The 25,795-nt window shown below is 38.9% G+C and overlaps 2 protein-coding genes across 5 annotated transcripts in view; both read right to left on the bottom strand.

Annotated features, from left to right (window-relative positions):
- The window catches only part of LOC116468019 (putative neuroblastoma breakpoint family member 7), a 901,770-nt gene that overhangs the window by 154,062 nt on the left and 721,913 nt on the right, over window positions 1-25,795 (bottom strand). The window lies entirely within an intron of this gene.
- Window positions 1-25,795, bottom strand: part of NOTCH2 (notch receptor 2) — a 164,222-nt gene that overhangs the window by 81,030 nt on the left and 57,397 nt on the right. For 2 of the 4 annotated variants that reach the window (XM_032151593.2, XM_058439383.1), the window contains exons 3-4: window positions 18,543-18,802; window positions 8,787-9,122 (exon numbers count right to left, since the gene is read on the bottom strand). In XM_032151593.2, the coding sequence (XP_032007484.1) occupies window positions 8,787-9,122; window positions 18,543-18,802 (596 nt within the window). Of the gene's footprint in view, window positions 1-7,429; window positions 8,529-8,786; window positions 9,123-18,542; window positions 18,803-25,795 lie in introns of those variants that run through there. The other 2 variants (XM_032151594.2, XM_058439384.1) reach the window with 2 other exon arrangements.

Below are 25,795 nucleotides of genomic sequence, written 5' to 3'. Positions count from 1 at the left end.
TTCTCTTAATACAATGGCAGCCATATAAATAAGTATAAACTGAGTGACCAAAAACATTAGCCAAAAATCACTCCATGGAAGACAGAAATCATTGAAGTCTTTATCGAAGGAAATTATATGTCTCCGAGTATTTGGTACTCAGTCCATTCAAGCAGATGAATCACTAAAGAAGCCTGAAAAAGACTATGAAAATTTACTCAAATTTCAAAAATGTATCATATTACTCATATTTCATATTACTCATACAGAAATATGAGTCTTACAAATAGACTAATGAGCCAGAAAATGATGAGCCATTAAAGCCCACCCCTACAGAATCTACGGGATCTACTAGGTCCTTGAATAAGAACTAGGGTCTTTGCCCCTAGTCTGGTGCTCTTGATGAAGATATTCTTTGGAAAATTTAAAGACATAGTTTTAGACTGTTGGGGAAAATGGGGCCCCTGGCCTACAACTGCTAAACTTGAGAGGTCTGGTGGTGTACTAGAATGTCAACGATCATCTTCCCCTAACTTGATCTCTCTGATGAGTAAGACTAAATACAGTTGACTACAGTGTCAGGGAGGTAGTAAAACCCTTGTAGCTCAACTATAAGGAATAGAAACTGTGACTCTAACTTTATATTAGCCAATGTTACAACTAACTGAATTCACCAACCACAGACAAGAAAGCAGAAGCATTTCAGCAGAACCACAACAGAAAAGAAATAACGTGTTTCTTTCTATAACTGATTGACTATTATTGAGGTACTTTCTCCCTGTCAATAGGTAGGTAGGTAGGTAAGAAGGGAGGTAGGTAAGACAGTTATTTCATGGCTAAAAGCATGGCTTCTGGAGCCGAACTGTCTAGGCTCAACTCTCAGCATTGCCATGCAACAGCTGAGTGAACATGGGTGATATACTTAAACTTTCTTGGGGAATTAACAGGATCCACCTTAAATAGTTATTGTAAAGATTAAACAAATTAGATAAAAACAGCACTTAATTCAACAAATGGTCCTGGGACAACTAAATATCCACATGCAAAAGAATCAAGTTAGACTCCCCCCCTCACATAAAAATTAACTCAAAATGGATCGAGACCTAAAGGTAGGTGGTAAAATTATAAATCACTTAGAAATAGTAAATCTTTGTAATGTGGCATAAGCAAAGTTTTCACAAATATGACTGAAAGCACAAACAACAAAAGAAAAAATAAATTGTATTTCATCAAGTTAAAAACATTTGGGCTGAAAAGTATATCATCAAGAATGTGAAAAGACAGCATACAGAATGACAGAAAATATCTGCAAATCATATTATCTGATAAGAGACTTGTATTTAGGATATATTCTTAAAAACTATTACATTCAATATTAAAAAGATAAACCAATTATAAAGCAGGTAAAGGGTCTGAACATTCTCCAAAGAAGATACATAATGACTAATAAGTATATGAAAAGATGTTGAAAATCATCAACCATCAGGGAAATGTAAATCAAAACCACAATGAGATAAACACTTCACATTGCAGATGAATATAATAAAAAAAAAAAGACAATAACAAGTGTTGATGAGGATGTGGAGAAACTGGAATTCTCATATACTGCTGGTTGGAATGTAAAATAATGTACCTACTGCAGAATAGTCTGACAGTTACTGAAAAGGTTAAACAGCATTACCATCTGACACAGCAATTCTGCTCCTAGGTATATATCCAAGAAATATGAAGATATATGTCCACTAAAAAATTATACAAGAATGTTCATAACAGAATTATTGATAATACTCAAAAAGTAGAAGCAACTCAAATGTCAATCAACTGATGATGGATAAATAAAATGATAAAATGTGGTAAATCCATATGATAAAATATTATTCAGCCATGAAAACACACAGAGTACTGATAAATGCCACCACATCAATGAACTTTGAAAACCTCATGCTAAGTGAAAGAAGCTGTCACAAATTACTACATGCTGCATGTTTCCATTTGTATGAAATGTCCAGAAGAGGCAAATAAAGACAGAAAGTAGACTAGTAGTTGCCTAGGGCTGGGAGGGAGTTAGGAGGAATGGAGAATAATTGATAATGGGTAAAGGGTTTCTTTTGATGTATAAAAATATTCTAGAATTGACTGTGGTGATGGTTACTCCTATCTATAAATCTACTAAAATTACTGAATTGTGTACTTGTTTAAGAAGTAAATTGTATGGTATATAAATTATATCTCAAAGCTATTGTATTAAGGGAAAAAGCACTAAACAGTGCCTTACACATATTAGCTAATATTATTATTTGTCAGTGGTATTATAGCATTCCTTAGAGATTGTCTACTCTAATCCTTTTATGTTTCAGATAAGGAAGTTGAGAGCCACATGGCTGACTTGACCAAGATTAAACAGCTAGTAAGTAGGAATAAGTACTGAACCAGAAACTTTACCCATTTGCAGTCCATATGTTTTCTGGGATCCTGGAGTTCCCTTTCAACAATGTAAAAATACAAACTTAGGTCAAAAGTTCCCATGTCTGAGAAAACTCAAGCCAAATCAGTTCTCCTCCAAAGTTAAGACAGGATTTATACTTTAAAAGTAGAGATACAGAATTCTCTTTGGAAAGATGTACCAAATTCTTGTAAGAAACAGTCTACCCAAAGTAGGGGAAAGGCTACATGAAAAGTTACAAGACACTTCTTAAAAATATATCTTAAGTTTTTAGGGAAAGGTAAACAGACAAGTTTCCAGACCCGTGGGTGGAATGGGTGTAGCAGATTCACTGAGAGGCTCACAGCACCGTACTAAAGGGAGTCTACTGCTTAAAGCCAATTCACATCCTTAAAAGGTCAAATGGAGAGAAATTAAACTTGGGAGAAGCATTTTAAGACTGTGCTGTTACAAAACCTCGGGCCACTTAACTGATTAATCATGGCAATGAGGGCAGGGACCAGAAAAGAGTCATTCGAACCTGTCATCCCCACACAGAACAGCAACTTTCAGGGAAACACCCTTATCTTTGCATTTTCAGACCCCGGGAGGTGTGAGAGTGGAAAGGCTAGGTAGAGAAGAAGAGAGCAGAATGGAGATGAGATGACAAAACCAGGATTCTCTGAGGCTGGGCTTGAAGTCCTCAAGAAAAACTCCCATGAACAAGGAAGAAAGGGTGAAGAAAAAAACAGGGATACCCAGAACTGGACAAAAGTAAAAAGATAGGATACCTTTTTTCTCCCAGAAGAAGTCTGTCACAAAAGCAAACCTGCAAATATATGATCAGTATAACACCCAAGAAAATGACACACGCGGCTGGGCATGGTGGCTCATGCCTGGAATCCCAGCACTTTGAGAAGCTGAGGCAGGTGGATCACCTGAGATCAGGAATTCGAGGCCAACCCGACCAACATGGTGATACCCCTTCTCTACTAAAAATACAAAAATTAGATGGGTGTGGTGGCAGGCACCTGTAGTCCCAGCTACTCGGAAGGCTGAGACATGAGAATAGCTTGAACCCGGAGGTGGAGGTTGCAGTGAGCCGAGATCGCACCATTGCATTCCAGCCTAGGCGAAAGAGCGACGCTCCGTCTCAAAAAAAAAAAAGAAAAAGAAATAAAGAAAGAAAAAAAAGAAAAGAAAATGACACATGCCCCCAAGTGTGAGAATGTGGGAATGCAAGAAGGAATCCCTGACCTGTCCCTATTCAACCAGTCTTCTTGGCACACACCTTCCTTTCTCTGAATGAGCCCAGATTAACTCACTGACCCCTGTGCCACGTATCTCCCACTCCATCACCCGCCCAGGCTCACTGCTTCCACCTGCGTCCCTTCATATCTCCCTACTGACCTCCACTTTTTTCTAACTTTGTCACCAAAGAAGTCAAAGAAATAAATAGGATTCAAAAAGAATAATTTCAGCACATTTAAAAAATTGTAGAATATAGGAGTTCTCATCTCTGTTTACCATGTTCAATTCATTCATTTTTCAAATTTTCATTGAGGCACCATTTTATGACAGGCACTATGCTGGGGATACTGGGGACTAGGGTAGGGAGTTAAAATGAGAGTGTCTACTTGGAAAGATGAACAAATAAATAATCACCGTGATCAGTGCTGTGCTAGAGATATGCAGATGTCAAAAGACCTTAGAAGGTCTCCAATCCACTTGGAGGGTAGGGAATATAAAAGGCATTTCAGTGAAATAGGGTGACTTTGACAAATCATTAAGAATGAGTTCTACATAAAAAAGGGGAAGAGAGGGTGATAGAAAGCTGAGGAGGCAGCATAGGCAAGAACATCCAGCATGAAAGAACAGTGAGGGACATCAGGAACATCTTTCAGGAACATCAGGTAAAACAGACTTAGGGCCCAAGTCAAAGGAGCTAAAATAATACACCCTGGAAAGTGGTATGATCATTTCTGCATCTGCTCCAGAGAAACCTGCCAAAATACGATTAGCATAATACCCAAGAGAACGTCACATTCCCCATGTGTGAAAATGCAAGAGGGAATTATTTCTAATAGTTCTTAAGCTCAGCAACAACAGAGTAGACACAAAAGCCACAGAATGTGCTTAGGCTTTACTTTAATGATATAGGGATATCACATATCATCAGCCTGTGGAGTACAGAGGTAGTTTACAAAGGATAAACCTTCATTGTTTGGAAAGGAAAGATCAGAGAGCTCTTTATGAAGTTTAAACAAAATCAGAGGAATAAAGAGATGTGGGAAAGAAAGAAAAAAAGAAAGTACATTGAGGACAGTCCAATCCAACTGTGAACTCATAAGGGACAGCCAGTAAATTCAAACAGCCTACTGTTTTTTGATTACTTGTGCTACTTTATTAAAATAGCCACAGACACAAAACTAGTCTACCACTTTCTCTCCCCATTATTGGCCCGAACCCAAAAATAGTGGTAGTAAATGATTTAATAATTTATTTTCATGCTCCATTTTGTTCTTAAATTAAAATTACTGTGGTTGGTTCCCCTCCTTTAGCTTCTGCTAAAGACTTTACATAATGAAAGCTCATGAAGTGTCTGGATTACTAACAGTTACTTATCCAAAAAGATGAGACATGGTTCATTGATTTGATTCTATTAGTTCCCTCTTGAAGATATTTTTCTCCTCCCTCTGTGAAGAAACATTTCTTTCTGTGTCATACAAGATGAGTCATTTTTGTAGTTTTAATTCCCTCTTGAGTCCTACAATAATACTAAAATACTCACAATGACTACAGTATCCTTTGCAGGGAAAGAATTGTAATTTAACCATTTAAATATAGTCACTAAGTTATGTGGTATTCACTGACTCAGAGTTGAAAAAGACTCCAAAATTTTTATCCAGTATTAGAGTATATAAGGACAAAAGGAGAGGCCAAACTAAGTCTAGGACGCACAATACAAAGAAGAAAATGAGAAGACCAAAGTTACAGTCTCAATACTATGACATGATACTAAACCATACAGTCAGCCAGCCAACATATATTTGCAGGCCTAGTATATACTGGGCACTGTTTGTAGGTGTTTGGGTTACATCACTAAACAAAAACAAAGATACTAGTTTTCATTCTGGAGAGGGTAAGAGGCAGTAGAATTTGGAAAAGACAGACAATAAACAATAGCCATAATGAAGTAAATTATATAGTATAAATTATATAGTAAGAAGATAAGAGTTACAGAAAAAGAAAACAAAAAGTAGACCAGGGTTAGTAATTAAGGGGGTGGGGGACAGTTACAATTTTAAATAGGGTGGTTAGAGTAACCCTCAATTAGAAGTGCCAAGACGTGAAATGCAGTGGAAGCAACCATTTGAGAGTTGCAGAATACTTTAACAAGCTACTTTGCCTCCTGCTGACTTTGTTTCCCCATTTTTAGAACTGAAATAATAATTCTCATCAAATAAGGGTGCTATTTACATTGAGATAGTGACTATTACTATAAGTAACATTTTAGTCTCTTGACAAGCATGGGAAGCAATGGAATGAAGGGCAATGGAAGGAAGGGCACTGCATTATGAAAAGGACTTTTTAAAAGAAAATCATCTCTAGGCACTATTTCCCTTTGTGGAAATGAAGTGAATATTTTCTGAACTCCACCTGGGACATACGAACAATGAGCATGAAATCTTACAAACTGTATAAATAACATTTATTCACAGTGTCACTGCATCACCTATTGTTTTGAATTCTCTTTAAATTTCCTTCTATATATTTATCCAAAGCTGAAGTCATCTGTTTTAGATTATGGGACCCTGAAAAGCAAGAACTAGTCTATGTAACTACTTTTAAACATCTGAACAATGCTATATATGTATTTTTTTCTTGTATATATATATTTTTTTTCTTGTATATATATATATATATATATATACACACACACACACACACACACATATATTGATATGTAACAAGTACTATTTGATTATAATTAGGAGTGTCTTGGTTTTCTTATAATATGAACATATATTTTTAACCCGAACAGCTTAAAGCATTTAATGAAAAGTTTTACACATCTACAAAGTGCTTTCAGGAAGCAGATGTGCAGTGCAGTGTGGCGCAGTAAGATGCACAAAGCAAAGGCTTTGAAAATAAACTGCCTGGGTTTCAGGACCCAGCCTAACCAAATATTAGCTGTACAACTTTGGGTGAATCACTTAACATCTCCAAACTTCAGTTACTTCATGTGGGAAGACTTGAAAAATAATACCTGGTCCCAAGATTTTTGTGTAATTGAGCTAATAAGCATGGAAGTACCTGGCACAGTTCCTGAGCCACCAAAAAAATGTTAGTTTTCTCTTCACCAAACCTCCCCATTCCCACCCCTCATGCTAATCTTCCCTCCCATACACACACACACCATCAGTGAGTAAATAAGTGTCTTGCGTTAAACTACAAGCAGAGAATAAGAGACAGCCAAGATTTCCTTACTCTATTTCACTAGCCCTGGCAGCCTCTCAGCTGTGGAATCCTTGGTTATTTCCTTTCTCAAGGAGGAGATACTATTCTAGTTTGACAGATCCTTTCCTGGACACACTCTCAGAATTCCCTAAGGTTCTTATCGTGGCTAATGGATAACAATGCAGAGGCTATGGGAGTGAATAATCACTCTCTCTCAGCTAAAAACTTCCTTTATTGACTTCTCTAACTTCCCGTCAACATCTTGCTGCCAAATCAACCTCTCGTTCTAGGCAATTATTAAAAGCAATTTTCTTGAAACTGAAAAACATATTTAGCCTTCAACAATAAATCACACTAACATCAATTACTAGCCAATTAGATTACTAGAATATCAGACCCAGAGAATATTTGCAATATTGAAATATTTTCAAAATAAAGTTGTTTACATTTCTATTTCTGTCTTTAACCCTTAAAATGCAAACAAATACAGGAGTGAAGACAGATGTATTTTAGTTATTACTTCTACAAGATAAAGTGGATAGTAATATTATGTTAAGAAAACACTTATTTAGTATCTAGAATGATAGCATTATCTATTCTTTATTAAAAGAGAAACTAAAAGTAATACAATTAAATAGCTTGTTCTTGTGACTTAAATAATATAAAGTTTTCATTTCAATTATGTGGCAATGCTTTGTATAGGTGTATTCCAAATACATAGCATGGTGCCTAGAACATAGCAGGCAGCCAATACATTTTTACCAAATGAAATGAATAAATTACCAGTTGATTTTATACTGAGGACCAACCTATGACCTTTAATCCCTCCAAAATAAAACACACAATCCCATTATATGTGAACCATACCCACAATACCAGAATCTAAGATTCCCACTCTGAAAGAAAAACTAGAACAACTTCTTTTTGAGGCAATTCTGCTTATTTAGCACATTATTCCCCCCTACAGTTTTCCTTCTTTTGTTTTTGTACTAAGGATATTTGTATAAAAACAGGATCTTTGTTGCTTAGTAATTCATCTGCTCCAGCTGCTTGTATTCTGTTCCCAATCAAAATTCTTGGTTTTCAGCTTCCTCATCATTTTTATAAGGAGTTGAATGAATTGGCCAGGCTTGTTCCTTTCTCCCTCTCCATGGAACACCAGGCCCCAAGCTCCCTGACACTGCTCCTCTTTCTATCTTCGGGTTGTGTGTGTACTCTAGAACACTTGTATCAGTGAAGAGTGTAACAAAGTATTGTGCCATGCATAGTCTCTCATATATCATCTATCAGCTCATCAAAAAGTGCTCACTGATTAACAGAGGACCCCCTCCTCAGTTTCAGAATTCTCTAGCTTTAAGTTTGGGGAGGGTTACCCCAAAGCCAGAGAGGGTACATGGGAGCGGGTTGTGAAGGCCAGTAGCCCAGAGAAAATCAAGGGCAGCTGGGTGCATTTAGGTGGATAAGAAAACAATGAATTACTCCATCAAAAGCAAAAGCACAAGCACATAGGAAAGTTGATCACCTACTGTTAATGTCAATTCAGTTTAAAGCACTTTATTAACCACATATACATATTTTCCAATGTCTAATTCTCATCGTGTTCTTTTCCATTCCAGACTTGCCTGTCTCTTTCCCAGAGCTCTGTTTCTCTTATTTCTCACTGTTTCTACAAAAGGGACAATAAACAATTTTCTAGCCACTCATCATCATAAACCCTGACATGCTAAATTACCCCCTGCTCAGTTTATGGACCACAGTGGGCCCATAAAACTCCTCCCTCACTAGCAACCCACCCCACACAAAATTCTCACTTCCCTTTTTCCTTGCTTTAGGAAGCTTCCTAAAAAAAGCAATTGAGCCACACCCACTACCTCCTGTGCTAGGGGTTTGTCCCCTAATCCTGGGACACTAGGGAGCTCCTTACCTGGAAGGCAGTTGCACTCAAAAGTGAAGTCACCAGTCTGCCGACAGGTGCCTCCATTGACACAAGGCGAGGGTGCACAGGGCACATACGGGCTGTCACAGTACTGGCCTGTGAAGCCCTGAGGGCACTGGCACTGGTAGGAACCAGGCAGGTTGAGGCAGGTGCCACCATGCTGGCAGTGTCCTGGAATGTCACACTCATTGACATCAGTCTCACACTTCTGCCCTGTGAAGCCTGTGAGGCATTTGCAGGAGAATTGGTTGGCCACAGTGGTACAGGTACTTCCATTTGCACAGGGATGAGACAGGCAGGCATCAGTCCATTGGCACTCCTTACCTAAAGGAAGGATAACAAAACTCAGTACTGGCCACAGAAATAGGAGATGGCCCCATCCTCAATACGTCATTGACATCAGCGAGCTCTTGCGTGGAGAAGACCTCAACTCTTTGCATTTTACAAAAGGCTAAATCAGAGCCTCCTCAAGGTCATCTGACACAGAGCCCTCTCCAGTAACTCTCCAAGGCCCTCGGCAGAGACACAAGGACTCAGTGGGTGGAGCACCTGGAGGCAATTGTAGGTTAGTCACATTGAAGCCCAATCCTGCAGGACGCTATCAGCAATAGGAGTCTGGATCCATCTACTCTCTCAGAGCTCACTGTCGTAGCATATGCTGCTCCTGTTTCAATATCAACTTCCAGGCCGGGAGCAGTGGCTCACACCTGTAATTCCAGCACTTTGGGAGACCGAGGCAGGCAGATCATGAGGTAAGGAGTTTAAGACCAGCCTGGCCAATATGGTGAAACTTGTCTCTACTAAAAATACAAAAATTAGCTGGACATGGTGGTGTGCACCTGTAATCCCAGCTACTCGGAAGGCTGAGGCAGAAGAATCGCTTGAACCAGGAGGCGGACGTTGCAGTGAGCCAAGATTGTACCACTGCACTCCAGCCTGGGCAACACAGCAAGACTCCGTCTCAAAAAAAAAAAAAAAAAAAAGAAATATCAACTTCCCTTCTGTTTTCCTAGTGAACTCTCACTTATCTTGGCAACTCTACTCAAAAGTTCCAACCTCGGACTTCATGTCTAAAACACCAAAAACAATGGCAACAAAAGCCAACATTGACAAATGAGATCTAATTAAACTAAAGAGCTTCTGCATAGCAAAAGAAACTACCATCAGAGTGAACAGGCAACCTACAAAATGGGAGAAAATTTTTGCAACCTACTCATCTGACAAAGGGCTAATATCCAGAATCTACAATGAACTCAAACAAATTTACAAGAAAAAAACAAACAACCCCATCAAAAAGTGGGCAAAGGACATGAACAGACACTTCTCTAAAGAAGACATTCATGCAGCCAAAAAACACATGAAAAAATGCTCATCATCACTGGCCATCAGAGAAATGCAAATCAAAACCACAGTGAGATACCATCTCACACCAGTTAGAATGGCCATCATTAAAAAGTCAGGAAACAACAGGTGCTGGAGAGGATGTGGAGAAATAGGAACACTTTTACAGTGTTGGTGGGACTATAAACTAGTTCAACCATTGTGGAAGTCAGTGTGGCGATTCCTCAGGGATCTAGAACTAGAAATACCATTTGACCCAGCCGTCCCATTACTGGGTATATACCCAAAGGACTATAAATCATGCTGCTATAAAGACACATGCACACATATGTTTATTGCAGCACTATTCACAATAGCAAAGAGTTGGAACCAACCCAAATGTCCAACAACGATAAACTGGATTAAGAAAATGTGGCACATATACACCAAGGAATACTATGCAGCCATAAAAAATGATGAGTTCATGTCCTTTGTAGGGACATGGATGAAACTGGAAAACATCATTCTCAGTAAACTATCGCAAGGACAAAAAACCAAACACCGCATGTTCTTACTCATAGGTGGGAACTGAACAATGAGAACACATGGACACAGGAAGGGGAACATCACACTCCAGGGACTGTTGTGGGGTGTGGGGAGGGGGGAGGGACAGCATTAGGAGATATACCTAATGCTAAATGACGAGTTAATGGGTGCAGCAAAACAACATGGCACATGGATACATATGTAACAAACCTACACATTGTGCACATGTACCCTAAAACCTCAAGTATAATAATAATAAAAAAATAAAAAAAGTTCCAACCTCAGTAAAGTCATCCTTAGTGCCCCTCACACACATACATACATGTGTGCAAATACAGATACACCAAGTTTGCTATTTCCTTCTATTATACCACCTGCCACACTGGCAGGGTTGGGTCTCCATGGTATGCTCTCAAATCATGTCTGTTGAATGGATAAAATATATCGATATTTTCCACAAAATATAGTTACTAAATAGACCTCTGGTGATAGAAACAAGTCACTACTACTTCTGTTTCCTCTAAATGTAACACACACATATATTCTGGGAAACATTTTATTAATTGTGGCCTTGCTATAAATATCAGTTGATGTGTTTGAAAATGATGAAGGACCTCTGAGTCCCTATATAACAAATGAGATAGAAGCCATCAGGAGGACAGAGGTTTAGAAGGTATTCCGTGGACTTTCTCAAGTAGGAAAGTACCAGCACTAGCAGGAAGACTGACGGGTTGAAAACTAAATCATGATGCCAGGGGAAGCAAAGCAGATTCTTTGAGGCAGAAAGAGAAAGAGAAAAAAATATGCTCACAGAACTAGTAAATTTGATATTCACATGGCTGGCTTTTTGTTATCATTAGTCTAAGTCGTTTATTATTTAAACTACAGAGATGAGAACTCCTTGAATTTGTTTTTTTTATTATTATTATTATACTTTAAGCTCTAGAGTACACGTGCACAACATGCAGGTTTGTTACACATGTATACATGTGCCATGTTGGTGTGCTGTACCCATTAACTCGTCATTTACATCAGGTATATCTCCTAATGCTATCCCTCCCTACTCCCACCACCCCATGACAGGCCCCGGTGTGTGATGTTCCCCTTCCTGTGTCCAAGTGTTGTCATTGTTCAATTCCCACCTATGAGTGAGAACATACGGTGTTTGGTTTTTTGTCCTTGTGATAGTTTGCTGAGAATGATGGTTTCCAGCTTCATCCATGTCCCTACAAAGGGCATGAACTCATCCTTTTTTATGGCTGAATAGTATTCCATGGTGTATATGTGCCACATTTTCTTAATCCCGTCTATCACTGATGGACATTTGGGTTGGTTCCAACTCTTTGCTATTGTGAATAGTGCCGCAATAAACATACGTGTGCATGTGTCTTTATAGCAGCATGATTTATAATTCTTTGGGTATATACCCAGTAATGGGATGGCGAGAACTCCTTGAATTTGTTAATACTCCAATTGATTGTCCAGGAAAGTATCTAAATCTCTGACCCCACAGAAAGGTAAATGGGAGACACAAGAGTTTTTCTATAAGGGAAAAAGATGTGAGATGTGACATATGAGCACAGAAAAGTGCTCTCTGCCTATCAAGGAATGTCAAATCAAAGGAGAAAAGTGTAAAACACAAATTTAGACATAGCATATACATCTCAGGGAGCTAAGACAGAAAATGAAGGAACTGCAATTCTTCTTGTCTTTACACTCATGTCACTAAGAGGCACTTATTTACAGTGGAAAAGAGATATAAATGCTCACTTCTAGCAAGTGTGATTTTCAGAGTGATGCCCACAAATGAAACAGAAAGATTTCTGGGCCAGAAGTGGTGGCTGATGCCTGTAATCCCAGCACTTTGGGAGGCTGAGGTGGACAGATCACTTGCGGTTATGAGTTTGAGACCAGCCTGGCCAACATGGTGAAACGCCATCTTTTCTAAAAATACAAAAATTAGCCAGGCTTCATGGCGCATGCCAATAATCCCAGCTACTTGGGAGGCTGAGGCACAAGAATCACTTGAACCTGAGAGGTGGTTTGCAGTGAGCTGAGACTGCGCCACTGTACTAAGCAACAGAGTGAGAAGAAAGAAAGAAAGACAGAGAGAGGGAAAGAGAGAAAGAAAGAAAAAGAGAGAGAAAGAAAGAAGAGAGAAAGAAAGAAAGAAAGAAAGAAAGAAAGAAAGAAAGAAAGAAAGAAAGAAAGAAAGAAAGAAGGAAAGAAAGAGAAAGAAAGAAAGAATCAACCCTGTATTTGGTTTCCATATATATTACGTACAGGCACTAACTTGCTGCCTCTGCTTCCTCATCTCTGAGTGGAGATGAGCTAGTAAGCTCACTGAGGTATAGAGCTATCACAAAAACCAAAAGGATGACCTTGATCTGTGATGATTCCTAAAGTGATAGACAAAAGTAGCATATGTATAAAGATGATCAGAATCGGCTGGGTGTGGTGGCTCACACCTGTAATCCCAGCACTTTGGGAGGCCAAAGCGGGTGGATCATGAGGTCAGGCGATCCAGACCATCCTGGCTAACACGGTGAAAGCCCATCTCTACTAAAAATACAAAAATTAGCCAGGCGTGGTGGCAGATGCCTGTAGTCCCAGCTACTCAGGAGGCTGAGGCAGAAGACTGGCATGAACCCGGGAGGTGGAGCTTGCAGTGAGCCGAGATCGCACCCTGCACTCCAGCCTGGACAACAAAGCGATACTCCGTCTCAAAAAAAAAAAAAAAAAAAAAAGATGATCAGAATCTTGGCAGAATACACCAAGAAGAGATCTTTCTTGACAGCAAATGAAGAAGTTTTAATTTGGGACCATTTCAGAGTGACATTTTAATTATGAAGAAGGCATTACTGTCATTTCCACTAGCCAGAATTAAAATATTTTAAATGGGTATATGCCCCCCTACTTTGCCTCGTAATAGCAAAACAACTCAAAACTGACAATCAGGAAGAAATTATTCTTATAACACCAAATATTTTCAATGACTTACATCATCAATGCTATCATCGTCATAATGGAGATAATGGACCATCCTAACTACCCTCTACCCCACCAAAGCTATTGATGAATGACATGGTTTGGCTGTGTCCCCACCCAAATCTCAACTTGAATGGTACCTCCCAGAATTCCCATGTGATGTGGGAGGGTCCCAGGGGGGTAAGTGTATCATGGGGGCCAGTCTTTGCTATGCTATTCTCATGATAGTGAATAAGTCTCATGAGATCTGACGGGTTTATCAGGGGTTCCGCTTTTGCTTCTTCCTAATTTTCTCTTGCCACTACCATGAAAGAAGTGCCTTTTGCCTCCCACCATAATTCTGAGGCCTCCCCAGCCATGTGGAACTGTAAGTCCAATTAAACCTCTTTTCTTCCCAGTCTTGGGGATATCTTTATCAGCAGCATGAAAATGGACTAATACAGTAAATTGGTACCGAGAGTGGGGTTTTGCGAGAGTGCCAGCTATCCCAAGGGAAACTTTGGAGGGAACTAGCTACTAGATGGTTCAATTAGTCTTTCGCCCCTACACCCAGGTTGGATGACCGATTTGCACATCAGGACTGCTACAGACCTCCACCAGAGTTTCCTCTGGCTTTGCCCTGCCCAGGCAGAGTTCACCACCTTTCAGGTCCTAACATTTGTGCTTGTGCCCCACCTTCCCAGTGCGGAAAACAAGATGGGCCAGTGGAAAGCTGACCTGGATACTGCCACTGCAGAGTGCCCAATTTGCCAGCAGCAGAAACCAACACTGCACCTTTGATACGGCACTATTCCTCGGGGTGATCAGCCAGCTACTTGGTGGCAGGTTGATTATATTGGACTTCTTCCATCGTGAAAAGGGCAGATGTTTGTCCTTACTGGAATAGACACTTACTCTGGATATGGGTTTGCCTATCCTGAATGCAATGGTTCTGCCAAGACTACCATCCATGGACTCACGGAATGCCTTATCCACCATCATGGTATTCCACACAGCATTGCCTCTGACTAAGGCATTCCTTTATGGCTAAAGAAGTGCAGTAGTGGGCTCATGCTCATGGAATTCACTGGTCTTACCATGTTCCCCAACATCCTCAAGCAGAACGGTGGAATGGCCTTTTGCAGTCACAATTACAATGCCAACTAGGTGAGAATACTTTGCAGGGTTGGGGCAAAGTTCTCAAGAAGGTGTGTATGCTCTGAATCAGCATCCAATATATGGTACTGCTTCTCCCATAGCCAGGATTCACAGGTCCAGGAATCAAGGGGTGGAAATGGAAGTGGTACCACTCACCATCACCCCTAGTGATCCACTAGCAAAATGTTTGCTTCCTGTTCTCGCGACATTAAGTTCTGCCGGCCTAGAGGTCTTAGTTCCAGAGGAAGGAACACTGCCACCAGAAGACACAACAATTCCATTAAACTGGTAGTTAAGATTGCCACCAGGACACTTTGGGTTCCTACCTTTAAGTAAACAGGCTAAGAAAGGCATTACAGTGTTCGCTGGAACATAAGCCTATCAAGATCCAGGCTATCAAGATGAAATCAGTCTACTACTCCACAACAGAGGTAAGGAAGAGTATTCATGGAATACAGGAGATCCATTAGGGCATCTCTTAGTATTACAATGCCCTGTGATTAAGGTCAATGGGCAACTACAACAGCCCAATCCAGGTGGGACTACAAATGGTCCAGACCCCTCAGGAATGAAGGTTTGGGCCTATCCACCAGGAAAAAAAAACACAACCTGCTGAGGCGCTTGCTGAAGGCACAAGGAATATAAAATGGGTAGAAGAAGGTAGTCTTCAATACCAGCTACTACCATGTGACCAGCTGCAGAAATGAGGAATGTAATTGTCCTCAGTATTTCCTCCTTCTTTTATTACAAACACATCTGCACTTGCACACACTTGTACTAAGAAAATATCTTCATTTTATTTCCTTTCTCCTTTCTCATGTGACATAAGATTTATTGACTTCACATTAGCATTTAAGTATCATTAACTTTATGTAAGAGTATTTCAGTTGGGGATTGGTGTGCTTCCGGATGTACGAAGAATAGTTGTACTACATTAGGTGTAATCATGACCTGATTATTGTCTTTATTTGAAGATTATGTGTGATCTCAGGAGATGTGTATGGGTTCAAGTTGACAACGGGTAGATTTGTGGTGGTTAAAATTGAGTGTGTCAACTTGACTGAATTGAAGGATACAAAGTATTGATCTTGGGTATGTCTGTGAGGGTGTTGCCAAAGGAGATTAACATTTGAGTCAGTGGGCTGGGGAAGGCAGACCCACCCTAAATCTGGATGGACACCATCTGATCATCTGTCAGCAAATATAAAGCAGGCAGAAAAGCGTGAAAAAGCGAGACTGGCCTAGCCTCCCAGCCTACATCTTTTTCCCGTGCTGGATGCTTCCCGCCCTCAAATATCGAACCCCAAGTTCTTCGGTTTTGGAACTCAGACTGGCTCTCCTTGCTCCTCAGCCCGCAGACAGCCTATTGTGGGATCTTGTGATCATGTGAGTTAATACCTAACAAACTCTCCTTTATATATATACATAATAAATTTTATATACATAAAACATATATAATATATATTATATATATAAATATATATTTATATTTACATATTTATTTTATATTTATATATTATATAATAATATATTAATATATTATTAATATTTATTATTTATTTATTATTATATATTATATTATACATGATTATATATTATAATTATTTATTATAATAATTAATATTATTAATTATTTATTATATATAATAAAATATATTATTAATTAATAATATTAATAATTAATATTGTTAATATAGTATTATATAATATAAATATAAATTTATATTATATATTTATATATTTATTATTATAAAGGAGAAAAGTGTATCAATCTCAACAGACCTACAAGTATATATATATATATAAAGATTGCCACCAAGACACTTTGGGTTGGAACATATATACATACATATATATTCCATTAGTTCCATCCCTCTAGAGAACTCTAATACAATGAAAAATTAATATAACAGTATTCTACACTAACTGATCGAGTATAGTTTTCTGAGTACATTTTTCACTTTTTGCTTATTGCATTTATAGAACTCTTGGTTTAGTGCTTAAAGCAGGAGAAAAAATGAAGAATGTTTCTCCTTTTCTCATCTAATTTAATAAACACTTTTGAATAAAGCTCAGACCCACCTAGAAAAACCCACAATCTATTCAGGTGAGATACGTGTAAAAAAAAAATTACAATAAAATGTGATGCATAAAAATAATAAAACTTAGAAGCCATTTGCCTAAAGGAATCATGAAAGGGTCACTAAGACACAGTTTTAAATAACATTAGACAATCACCAGTTGTAGAAAAGGGCATTCCAGGCAAAAGGGTGTGTAACTGTACGGAAGCAATAATAAGTACAACATTTTCAGGAAATAAGGAGAATTTGGTGTGACTAGGCCTACATGCTTGTGGGGAGGCCAGGCTACAAAAAGATGTAAAGTCTAGGCTGTAAAGAGCTATGGAAGTCATGTAAAAGAGTTTGCAGTTTATTCTGTGGATGATGAAAAAACATTAGACATTGTAAGCAGGTGAGATTGTTAGAATATTTGCATTTATAATTAAAGATGTAGTAATATCATGGGTGAATGAGATGGGGAGAGAATAAAGGCAAGAAAAGGTATTCAGAAACTACTTCAGAAGTCCAGGTAAGAGTTAACATGGCCCTCAACTACAGGGTAGCAGAGGAAATGGGAGGAATAGATAGGTGAGAGGCAATTCAGAGGTTGGCTTGGGTGACTGAGTTGAAATGAGGTAAGAACAAGGGACAGGGAGTTTCTAGCGTGGATATTTGGGATGTACATGGTTGCTACGTATTTCTATCAACATGGTGAGCTGAAAGTACCTGTAGAATATCTCCAAGGGAGAACATGCAAAGGATAGCTAGAAACATGAGCCTGAATGTCAGGGTTGGGTGGAGCTAAGGGAATGATGGTGGGATTCATCAGCAACTAATGAAGACAGTGGCAGTGGAGGCGAATAAAGACAGTGAAATTCCCTAGGGAGAACTGTGATGTGGCTCAAAAGAGGGCGCAAAACAGTGCTCCAGGGAGCACAAACATTTACTGGATAAGAACAACGTAATGAAGAAGCAAAAGGAACAGGGTTCAGAAAACCAGAAAAGCCAGTGCCCTGAATGTCTAAGGAGAGAGATTTCTAAAAGCAAATAGTCAATAACATCAGCAACTTTTCCTCTGGTGACAGTGTACTTATTTCTTTTAGTGAAATAAACTCTGATTCCCCATCCTGGTATACATATTTTTTTTTTTTTTTTGAGACAGGGTCTCACTCCGTCACCCAGGCTAGAGTGCAGTGGTGTGATCATAGCTCACTGCAGCCTCAAACTCTTGGGCTCAAGCAATTCTTCCACTTCAGCCTCCCAAGTAGTTAGGACTACAGGTGCACACCACCACACATGGCTAATTTTGTTTTATTTTTATTCTTGTTTTTTTGTAGAGATGGGGTCTTGCTGTGTTTCCCAGGCTGATCTCAAACCTCTAGCCTCAAGTGATCCTCCTGCCTTGGCGTGCCAACGTGCTGGGATTGCAAGCGTGTGCCACCGCACCTGGCCCTGACATATATACTTGTAGCAGTCAAAGTATTTGGTCCTTTTTCTTTCTCTTTCTCTACCCCCGGAAACTCTTAAAAGGAAGTTAAGGATAGTTGTCTGGAACATCCCAGTTCCTTATCATAATGTTAAATGTGCACCAGAGCTGGGGGACACTTAAGAGCCAGACACCATGATCTAAAAGATGCTAAACAAAGGTATCTGCTGAAGGTAGGAAAGCACTGGCTTTGGTCTCATTAGTTACCTGTAAACCCGACTTGGCAGGTGCACTCATAGGTATCCCGGCTGAGCATATGGCATGTGCCACCATTCAGGCAGGGGCGAGACACAAAGCATGGGTGAGATGTCGAGTACTGGCAGTTCTCTCCTGTGAACCCTGAGGCACATCGGCACGTGGCTTTCCCCAGCATGGCCTGGGCCACACAAGTCCCACCATTCTGGCAGCGGTTCTTCTCACAGGGATCTCGATGTTGACAATATTCTCCCAAGAAGCCCTCTGGACATCTGTATGGAAAAGAGAAGAGTCCATGAAAACACCTGACTTCTTGCAAGTCCAAAAAATTACAGTAAAACAATACAGTCCAATCAAGAAAGCACAAGATTGTGAATCAACAGACCTACAAGTACCACCTATAAAACTGTTTCTCTTTAGAAGAAGGAGTCCTTAGAGAACTTAACCACATACTCCCATGTCCTTTTGAGTCCTGGCAGGTGACAGAATATCAGGTGTATGGTCTAGCAGGGTCTGCCGCGGCCAGTGAACATGACCCTTTTTCAAAGGCAAAATGCACCCCAGTTTTTTTTTCATGTGTGTACAGGCTGGGATGGTGTAACAGCACCTTTTTTAGAGCACTGTTCATACTTGTCTGCTTAAATTCATTAACTTTCTCATCTTGACTAAGCCATTTGATACGATTAAGATGTCCACAAGATAATGCATGAATTTGACCCTATTATCCCCTCCAATTTAAAATATGTAAGATATCATGTGATTTTCCTCAATTAAGCATTGAGAAATAGTGCTTCTTTCTCTTATTTCCACTGAAACATCAATTGGCTGATACCTAGTTTTCTGGGTTATGTTCAGGTGGTTGACATTTCAACAGAAAAAGGGAAAGGAGGTACAGGAATGGGGAAGGGTTCAAAAGGATATTTAAAAATCTGTTAATATTTAAGTAGTAGGCATTTTTAACCAAATAAAAAGGCACAAAATACAATTAAAATAACATAAAATATCTAAGATACCATATAAACACCAAAGTGAAGGAAGGAAACAATTGAAGAATAACATTCTATGATATTTTCCACATTGAGGCACTGAGGAACATTTTTATATGTCACCCCTTGATTCATAAGATGCACAACCATTTCAAACTGTATTATTTATGACAATTTTCTCTGAACAATATCAAAAAGGCATGGTAAGTCTCCATTTTCATAATGAAGCTGTTTAAATGGAATCTCTGAGAAGCATTTAAATTAAGAAATACAAAGACTTTGATTCTAACTATAAATGCTGCTGTATATTTGGCTGGTGCCCCAAATATGTGATTCAACTTATTCCTCATTTTAGTTCTCCAGGACTAGAAAACTGAATCCAGTAGGCTGTTCCACCATTACCTCAAAGATTACACATTTAAACCAAACTCTAAATCCCCCTCTCAAAAACCAGCTCTTCTGTGCCCAAGCCTTGTTGTCCTGATTTTCCTAATCATTGTGACCTGAAACATTGGCGTCATGAGTGCTTTTGTCTTTGACAGTCATATCCAAGACCTTTCATTAACCATTGGTTGGCAAGACTAGCTCTGCAGGGGTCACAGTTACTGAGAAAAGAAGGAAGGCCAGATACTAGGGAACTAAGACAGAAAATGCTCGGAAGAATTGTGTAGTAGCTAAAATGGCTAGAGGAGAAAACAGGGCTGGTGAATAGCTACAGTGGTAGTGAGGTAACTGGCCACAGCCTCTTCACCCCTCCCAGAGCTGCATAAGATAAGCACGGCAGAGCAAGGAGCGGCTAAGGCTCTGGGCATCTTCATGAGTAGGTGTAGCTAGAGACCAACAGGCAGTGAAGAAAGTTCATAGCACTGAAACCAAAGATGGCATGCAGTTGACTGTGAGGAGTCTGTATCAAGAAGGTCAGAAGGTCTGGTTTGGAGTTCTGGTGCTGTGACCTTGAACAAGTTACTTATCTTCACTGACTATCCATTTTCTCACATTGTAAATAGTTAATAAGGTCATGTACATCATGAGATTATTCTAAGAACTGAACAAAATCAAGTATGTAAAAAATCTTATAAATGTTAAAAAGTTTTGCAAGTGGGCTGGGCACAGTGGCTCCTGTAATTCCAGCACTTTGGGAGGCTGACGTGTGAGGATCATCTGACGTCAGGAGTTTGAGAACAGCCCGGCCAACATGGTGAAACCCTGGTTCTACTAAAAATACAAAAATTAGCCAGGGTAGTGGTGCACGCTTGTAATCCCAGCTACTCGGGAAGCTGAGGCATGAGAATTGCTTGAACCTGGGTGGCGGAGGTTGCAGTGAGCCGACGAGATTGTGCCACTATACTCCAGCCTAGGCAACACAGTGAGACTCCATCTCAAAAAGAAAAGTTTTGCAAGTGAAAACATTTTTTCTCTCTTCTTTGTGCTTACTGAGGAAAATACAATGCCCCATCCAAATCACAGCTTGATTTGAGAATAGTTTCTTATGTTTGTTTTTTGAAGTGGAAGAGCAAAAAGTGCCAATGTAGCATAGCTAAAATTAACTCTGAGATATATTATTAAAAGCATTTGCAGCTTATTCAAGAACTGTGTTATGAATGATGTTAAAAACTGCAACACAATTCTCATTCACAGTGCAGTCCTCTGGGCATTATTAGATGACTCTTCATTCTCCCCTATGGGCACTATGCACCTTCTAAATAATGGCAAATTTTTAAACGTGGGTGGGCTTTGCCCAGCTTTGCTCCTGAACTATTACACCACCCCAACACTATCATGTGGCATATGCTAAGAGAATGCAAAGTCATTTAAATGGTAGCATCATAAACATATAATGGAAATATAAGGTTCCCAGGAAAACAAAAATGAAGCAAAATGGAAGTTTCTAAAGCTAAACAGACGTATTTCTGAATTATTTGTTTCTAGAGTTTAACTCACATTGTTGCTCCCTATCAAGTATGGAAAAATAAGTTTAACCTAAGATATATTTAAGAAATCAGTAAAACCAGAGATTGACAAAGTATAGTTTGCAAGTCTAATTTGGACCTCTGCCTGTTTTTGTTTGGCCTGTGAATAGTTTTTTACATTTTTAAATGATTAGAAAAAAAAAAAAAAAAAGAAGGATATTTTCTGACATTTCAAAATTATATACAATTCAAATTTCAGTGTCCGTAAATAGTCTTACTGGAACACAGCCATGCTCATTCATTTACAGATTGTCTATGGCTGATTTTCCGCTACAACAACAGAGTCAAGTAGCTGTAATGAGACCACAAAGCCTGCAAAAATAATTACTCTCTGGCACTTTACAGAAAAAGTTTGCCAACTTCTGAGTAGAGAATATATGAAGCCTAATTCTATAAATACCATCCAATATGCTTATTAATAATGATCGGTTTCTGATAGGAAATCAACCTGATAAGTTTCCACAAAGAATATTAAACTCATAATCATTCATTCACGCAACAATTAGTAAGTGCCTATTATGTGCCAAGCATTTTTCCAGTGCTAGAAAAATTCTTATACTCACGGAGCTTAAATTCTAATAGGGGAAGGTGAAAACAAAATTACTAAGTAAAAGATGCATGTTAGATGGAGTTAAGTGCTATGAAAAAAAAATTAAACAGGAAGGAATGGAGTTGAGGATGAGGGTGTGAGATGAGTAAAGAGAAGTATCTCAGTTTAGAATAGGAAAATCAGAGAAGGCCTTCACTGACAATACTTGAGTTGAGACCTGAATAAGGTGAGAGTAATCATGCAGGTATCTTAGGGAAACACATTCATGAGAAAGGGGAACAGCAAATGCAAAGGCCATAACATAGACAGCAGCCCTGGCATGTTTGAGAAACAGCAGGAAGACCTGGAGCAGCAGATAATAGATGAGAGCTGTAACTGGGATGTGGATCAGTTGGGGCCTTTAAGCCACTGTAAAGAAAGACTTAGGGTTTTCCTCTAAATGGGATAACACTTACATATGAGGTACAACAGACTTACTCTCCTAAAGCCTGTGTACAGAACCACATATTTGCTTTATGTGAAACTAGACCTACTGTATTAATATAATAAAGTTTGATTTCTATTTAAAATGTTTTAGAGGGCTGGACATCAGCTTAGTTCTTTACTTTTACCTTAGAAGATATACAAGTCTCTTTTAACTTACATTTTCATGAAGTCCCATTTCCCTTTCCAAATTCTTGTTTCACAACTAATGACTGTAGCCTAATTTCAGATATTTCTCTTTCTTTTCCATCTATTTCTTACTTATCCCTCTGCAACAAAACTTTAATTCTAATTATTGCTTAGAAACTGTTTTCTAAAAACAATGACTTTCCTCTAGTCAAGTTCAGTGGTCTCATCTGAGACTTCATAAGGAAATTCTCTCTCTCCTATAGGGAGAATTGCTAACCACTCCATGCACCGTTTTAATCATTTTACCTTGGCTTCTATGACTCTCTCTGTCTAACTCAAAGCCCAGTGAAGTCTTAGTCTGGATTGCTGATTTCTCCTTCTTCCCCATCTATTATGGCCACCTTAATGTTTAAGTCTGGACTGCACTGCTCTTCCTCTCAAATGCATTTGTTACTGTTGTTGTTCACTTGGTTTTAAACAACTTCCTTCCCGTAACTGACTCCAAAATACACTGTTCCAGTCCCATATGTTCAGTTTTCTAAAAGTCATCTCTCTACTCTAATATGTGCTGCCACTATTTGAAACTAAACATTTGAAAAAGGAGATCATCTTCCCAAGAAACTTTAATTATTCAATTTTTCTAAGGCTTCCACACACAATTTAAAGTAACTTAATCTCTTTAAGTTGTATATAATTTATTACCACATTCTGACAAGACTTGTTAACTGAATTCCTATAATACTTATCATTCATGCTCACAGTTTCCTTTTTGATACAAATTCTGATCATCTTAAAAGCCTCAGGCCAGACATCATCTTGTTGCTGGCTTTTCCCCCATTTTCAGCCATCCTTGGAATAACAGAACCTTAAGATTCAAGAAATTTAATTTCTATCCAATTAAGTAACCATTTCTAAAATATTTCTAAAAGAGATCACCAGCCTCTGCTTGAATACAAGCATGTAGCATGGTGCCGGATAAATCTTAAGAATTTAATAAATGCTTGGAGTTATTATTGTTCTGCTCTTAAGAGTACAGACTCTGGAACCAGACCACCTGGATTTCAATCCCAACTCCACCATTTACTCAATGTGTAATCTTGGGCAAGGTACTAAACTTCCCTGTTGTAAAAGAGATGTAATAACAGTGCCTACTTCATAGGATTTTTAAATACAGGTAAAGCACTTAGAACACTATCCAGCACATAGTAAACACTATGTATTTGTTAAGTGAAATTACTGGCTCACTACTTCAACAAAAGAACAGTCTTAAATGTGGGTGGATCCCACTGTGAGAAAGCTCTTTCTTTCTCAATTCTTCAAATTCTGCCTCCCTTCCTAGGTATATACCCAAGATAACTGAAAATATATGCCCATATAATAAAAATGTTCATAGCAGCATTATTCATAATAACTAAAAAGTAGAAACAACCCAAATGCCAATAAGCTGATGAATAGATAAATAAAATGTGGTATATCCATAAATGAAATATGTGGCCATGAAAAAGAATGACATTCTGATACATGCTACAACATGAACCTTGAAAACATGCTAAGTGAAAGAAGCCACACACAAAAGGCCACATATTATATAATTCCATTTGTATGAAATGTCCAGAATATGCAAATCCGTAGAGATAGAAAGTAGATTAGCGTTGCCAGGAGCTGTAAAGAAAGGGAAATAGATAGTGACTACAAAGTAGTAGAGAGTTTCTTTCAGGGTGATAAAAATGTTTTGAAATTAGATAATGGCAGTGGCCTCACAACTCTGGAAATACTAAAGTCTACTAAATTATACACTTTAAAAGGGTAAATTTTATGATACATAAATTATGTCTTCACTTTGAAAAGAACAAACTTTGTCTCTCTACAATTTCCAGGTTATCTCTACCCTCTAGAACAAAAAAGAACAAGCCTTCTGCTTCTCTTACACGTAGCCCTTCAAGAATCTGAAGATAGATATGTGGGCCTTTTGTTTTCTTTTTTCCAGGATTCAATGCTTTGGTGTATTCCTCAGTATAAGGTTATTTCCAGGCTTCTTCACCTTTTTAGTGGTGCTTCTATACTTAATAGTAGTAATAATAATCAGAATGACCAAAATTTTCTGCCTCCCTTCCCAGGTATATACCCGAAGTAACTGCAAACATATTTTCTAAGTACTTAACTATGTATTATATATTTGCTAAGCATTTGATAGCTATTGTCTCTTGTATTACTCGCTACAGTGCTATATTATAATCTCCATTTTATATATGAGGAACTCGAAGCTTAGAAAGATTAAGGTTTCACAGCTAGGCCGGGCGTGGTGGCTCATGCCTATAATCCCAGCACTTTGGGAGGCTGAGGCAGGCAGATCACGAGGTCAGGAGATCGAGACCATCCTGGCTAACATGGTGAAACTCCGTCTCTACTAAAAATATAAAAAATTAGCCAGGCGTGCTGGCAGGCACCTGTAGCCTGTAGTCCCAGCTACTCGGGAGGCTGAGGCAGGAGAATGGCATGAACCCAGAAGTCGGAGGTTGCAGTGAGCCAAGAACACGCCACTGCACTCCAGCCTGGGCGACAGAGCAAGACTCCCTGTCAAAAAAAAAAAAAAAAAAATTCACAGCTAGTAGATGGAAGAGGCAGGATTCAAACCCAAGTAGACTCTAGAATGCGTGTGCTTCAATACTAGGCTATCCTGCCTCCCCATCACTGGATGACTCCAGTTCATCAAAAACCTCTTTAAAAAGTGAGGCTCAAAATGGAAAAAGGCTTAACACATGTTCTCACCAGTGCAGCACAGAGCTGAACCATGACCTCCTGATCTGGACACTATGATTTTACCATTTCAGAGTAAGTGCTTAAACTGAGGAGGCATCGTGAGAGCGCAGTTCAAGAAAGAATAATGCTCCCACTCATACCCCAATGGATATGTGTACTTTTTTAGAAGCCACAAAATACTACTATGTGCTATGGAATATACACTCAGCTAAAATATTCAGAGCCTTATTTCACATGAACTACTATTGTGCCCTATTTTTCTCATCTTATACTTGTAGCACATGTTTTTTGAACCCAATAATTGGAACTGTCATTCATTCCTTTTACATCTGTCATATTGAATCTTTACTCCAAGTTTCCTTGATTGAGACAACTTTTACATTATAG

This window comes from Hylobates moloch, unplaced genomic scaffold (assembly GCF_009828535.3).
Source record: "Hylobates moloch isolate HMO894 unplaced genomic scaffold, HMol_V3 SCAFFOLD_5, whole genome shotgun sequence".
Lineage (NCBI taxonomy): Eukaryota > Metazoa > Chordata > Mammalia > Primates > Hylobatidae > Hylobates > Hylobates moloch.
The sequence above is the reverse complement of the archived record's forward strand: the minus strand, read 5'-3'. Positions and strand labels throughout refer to the sequence as shown.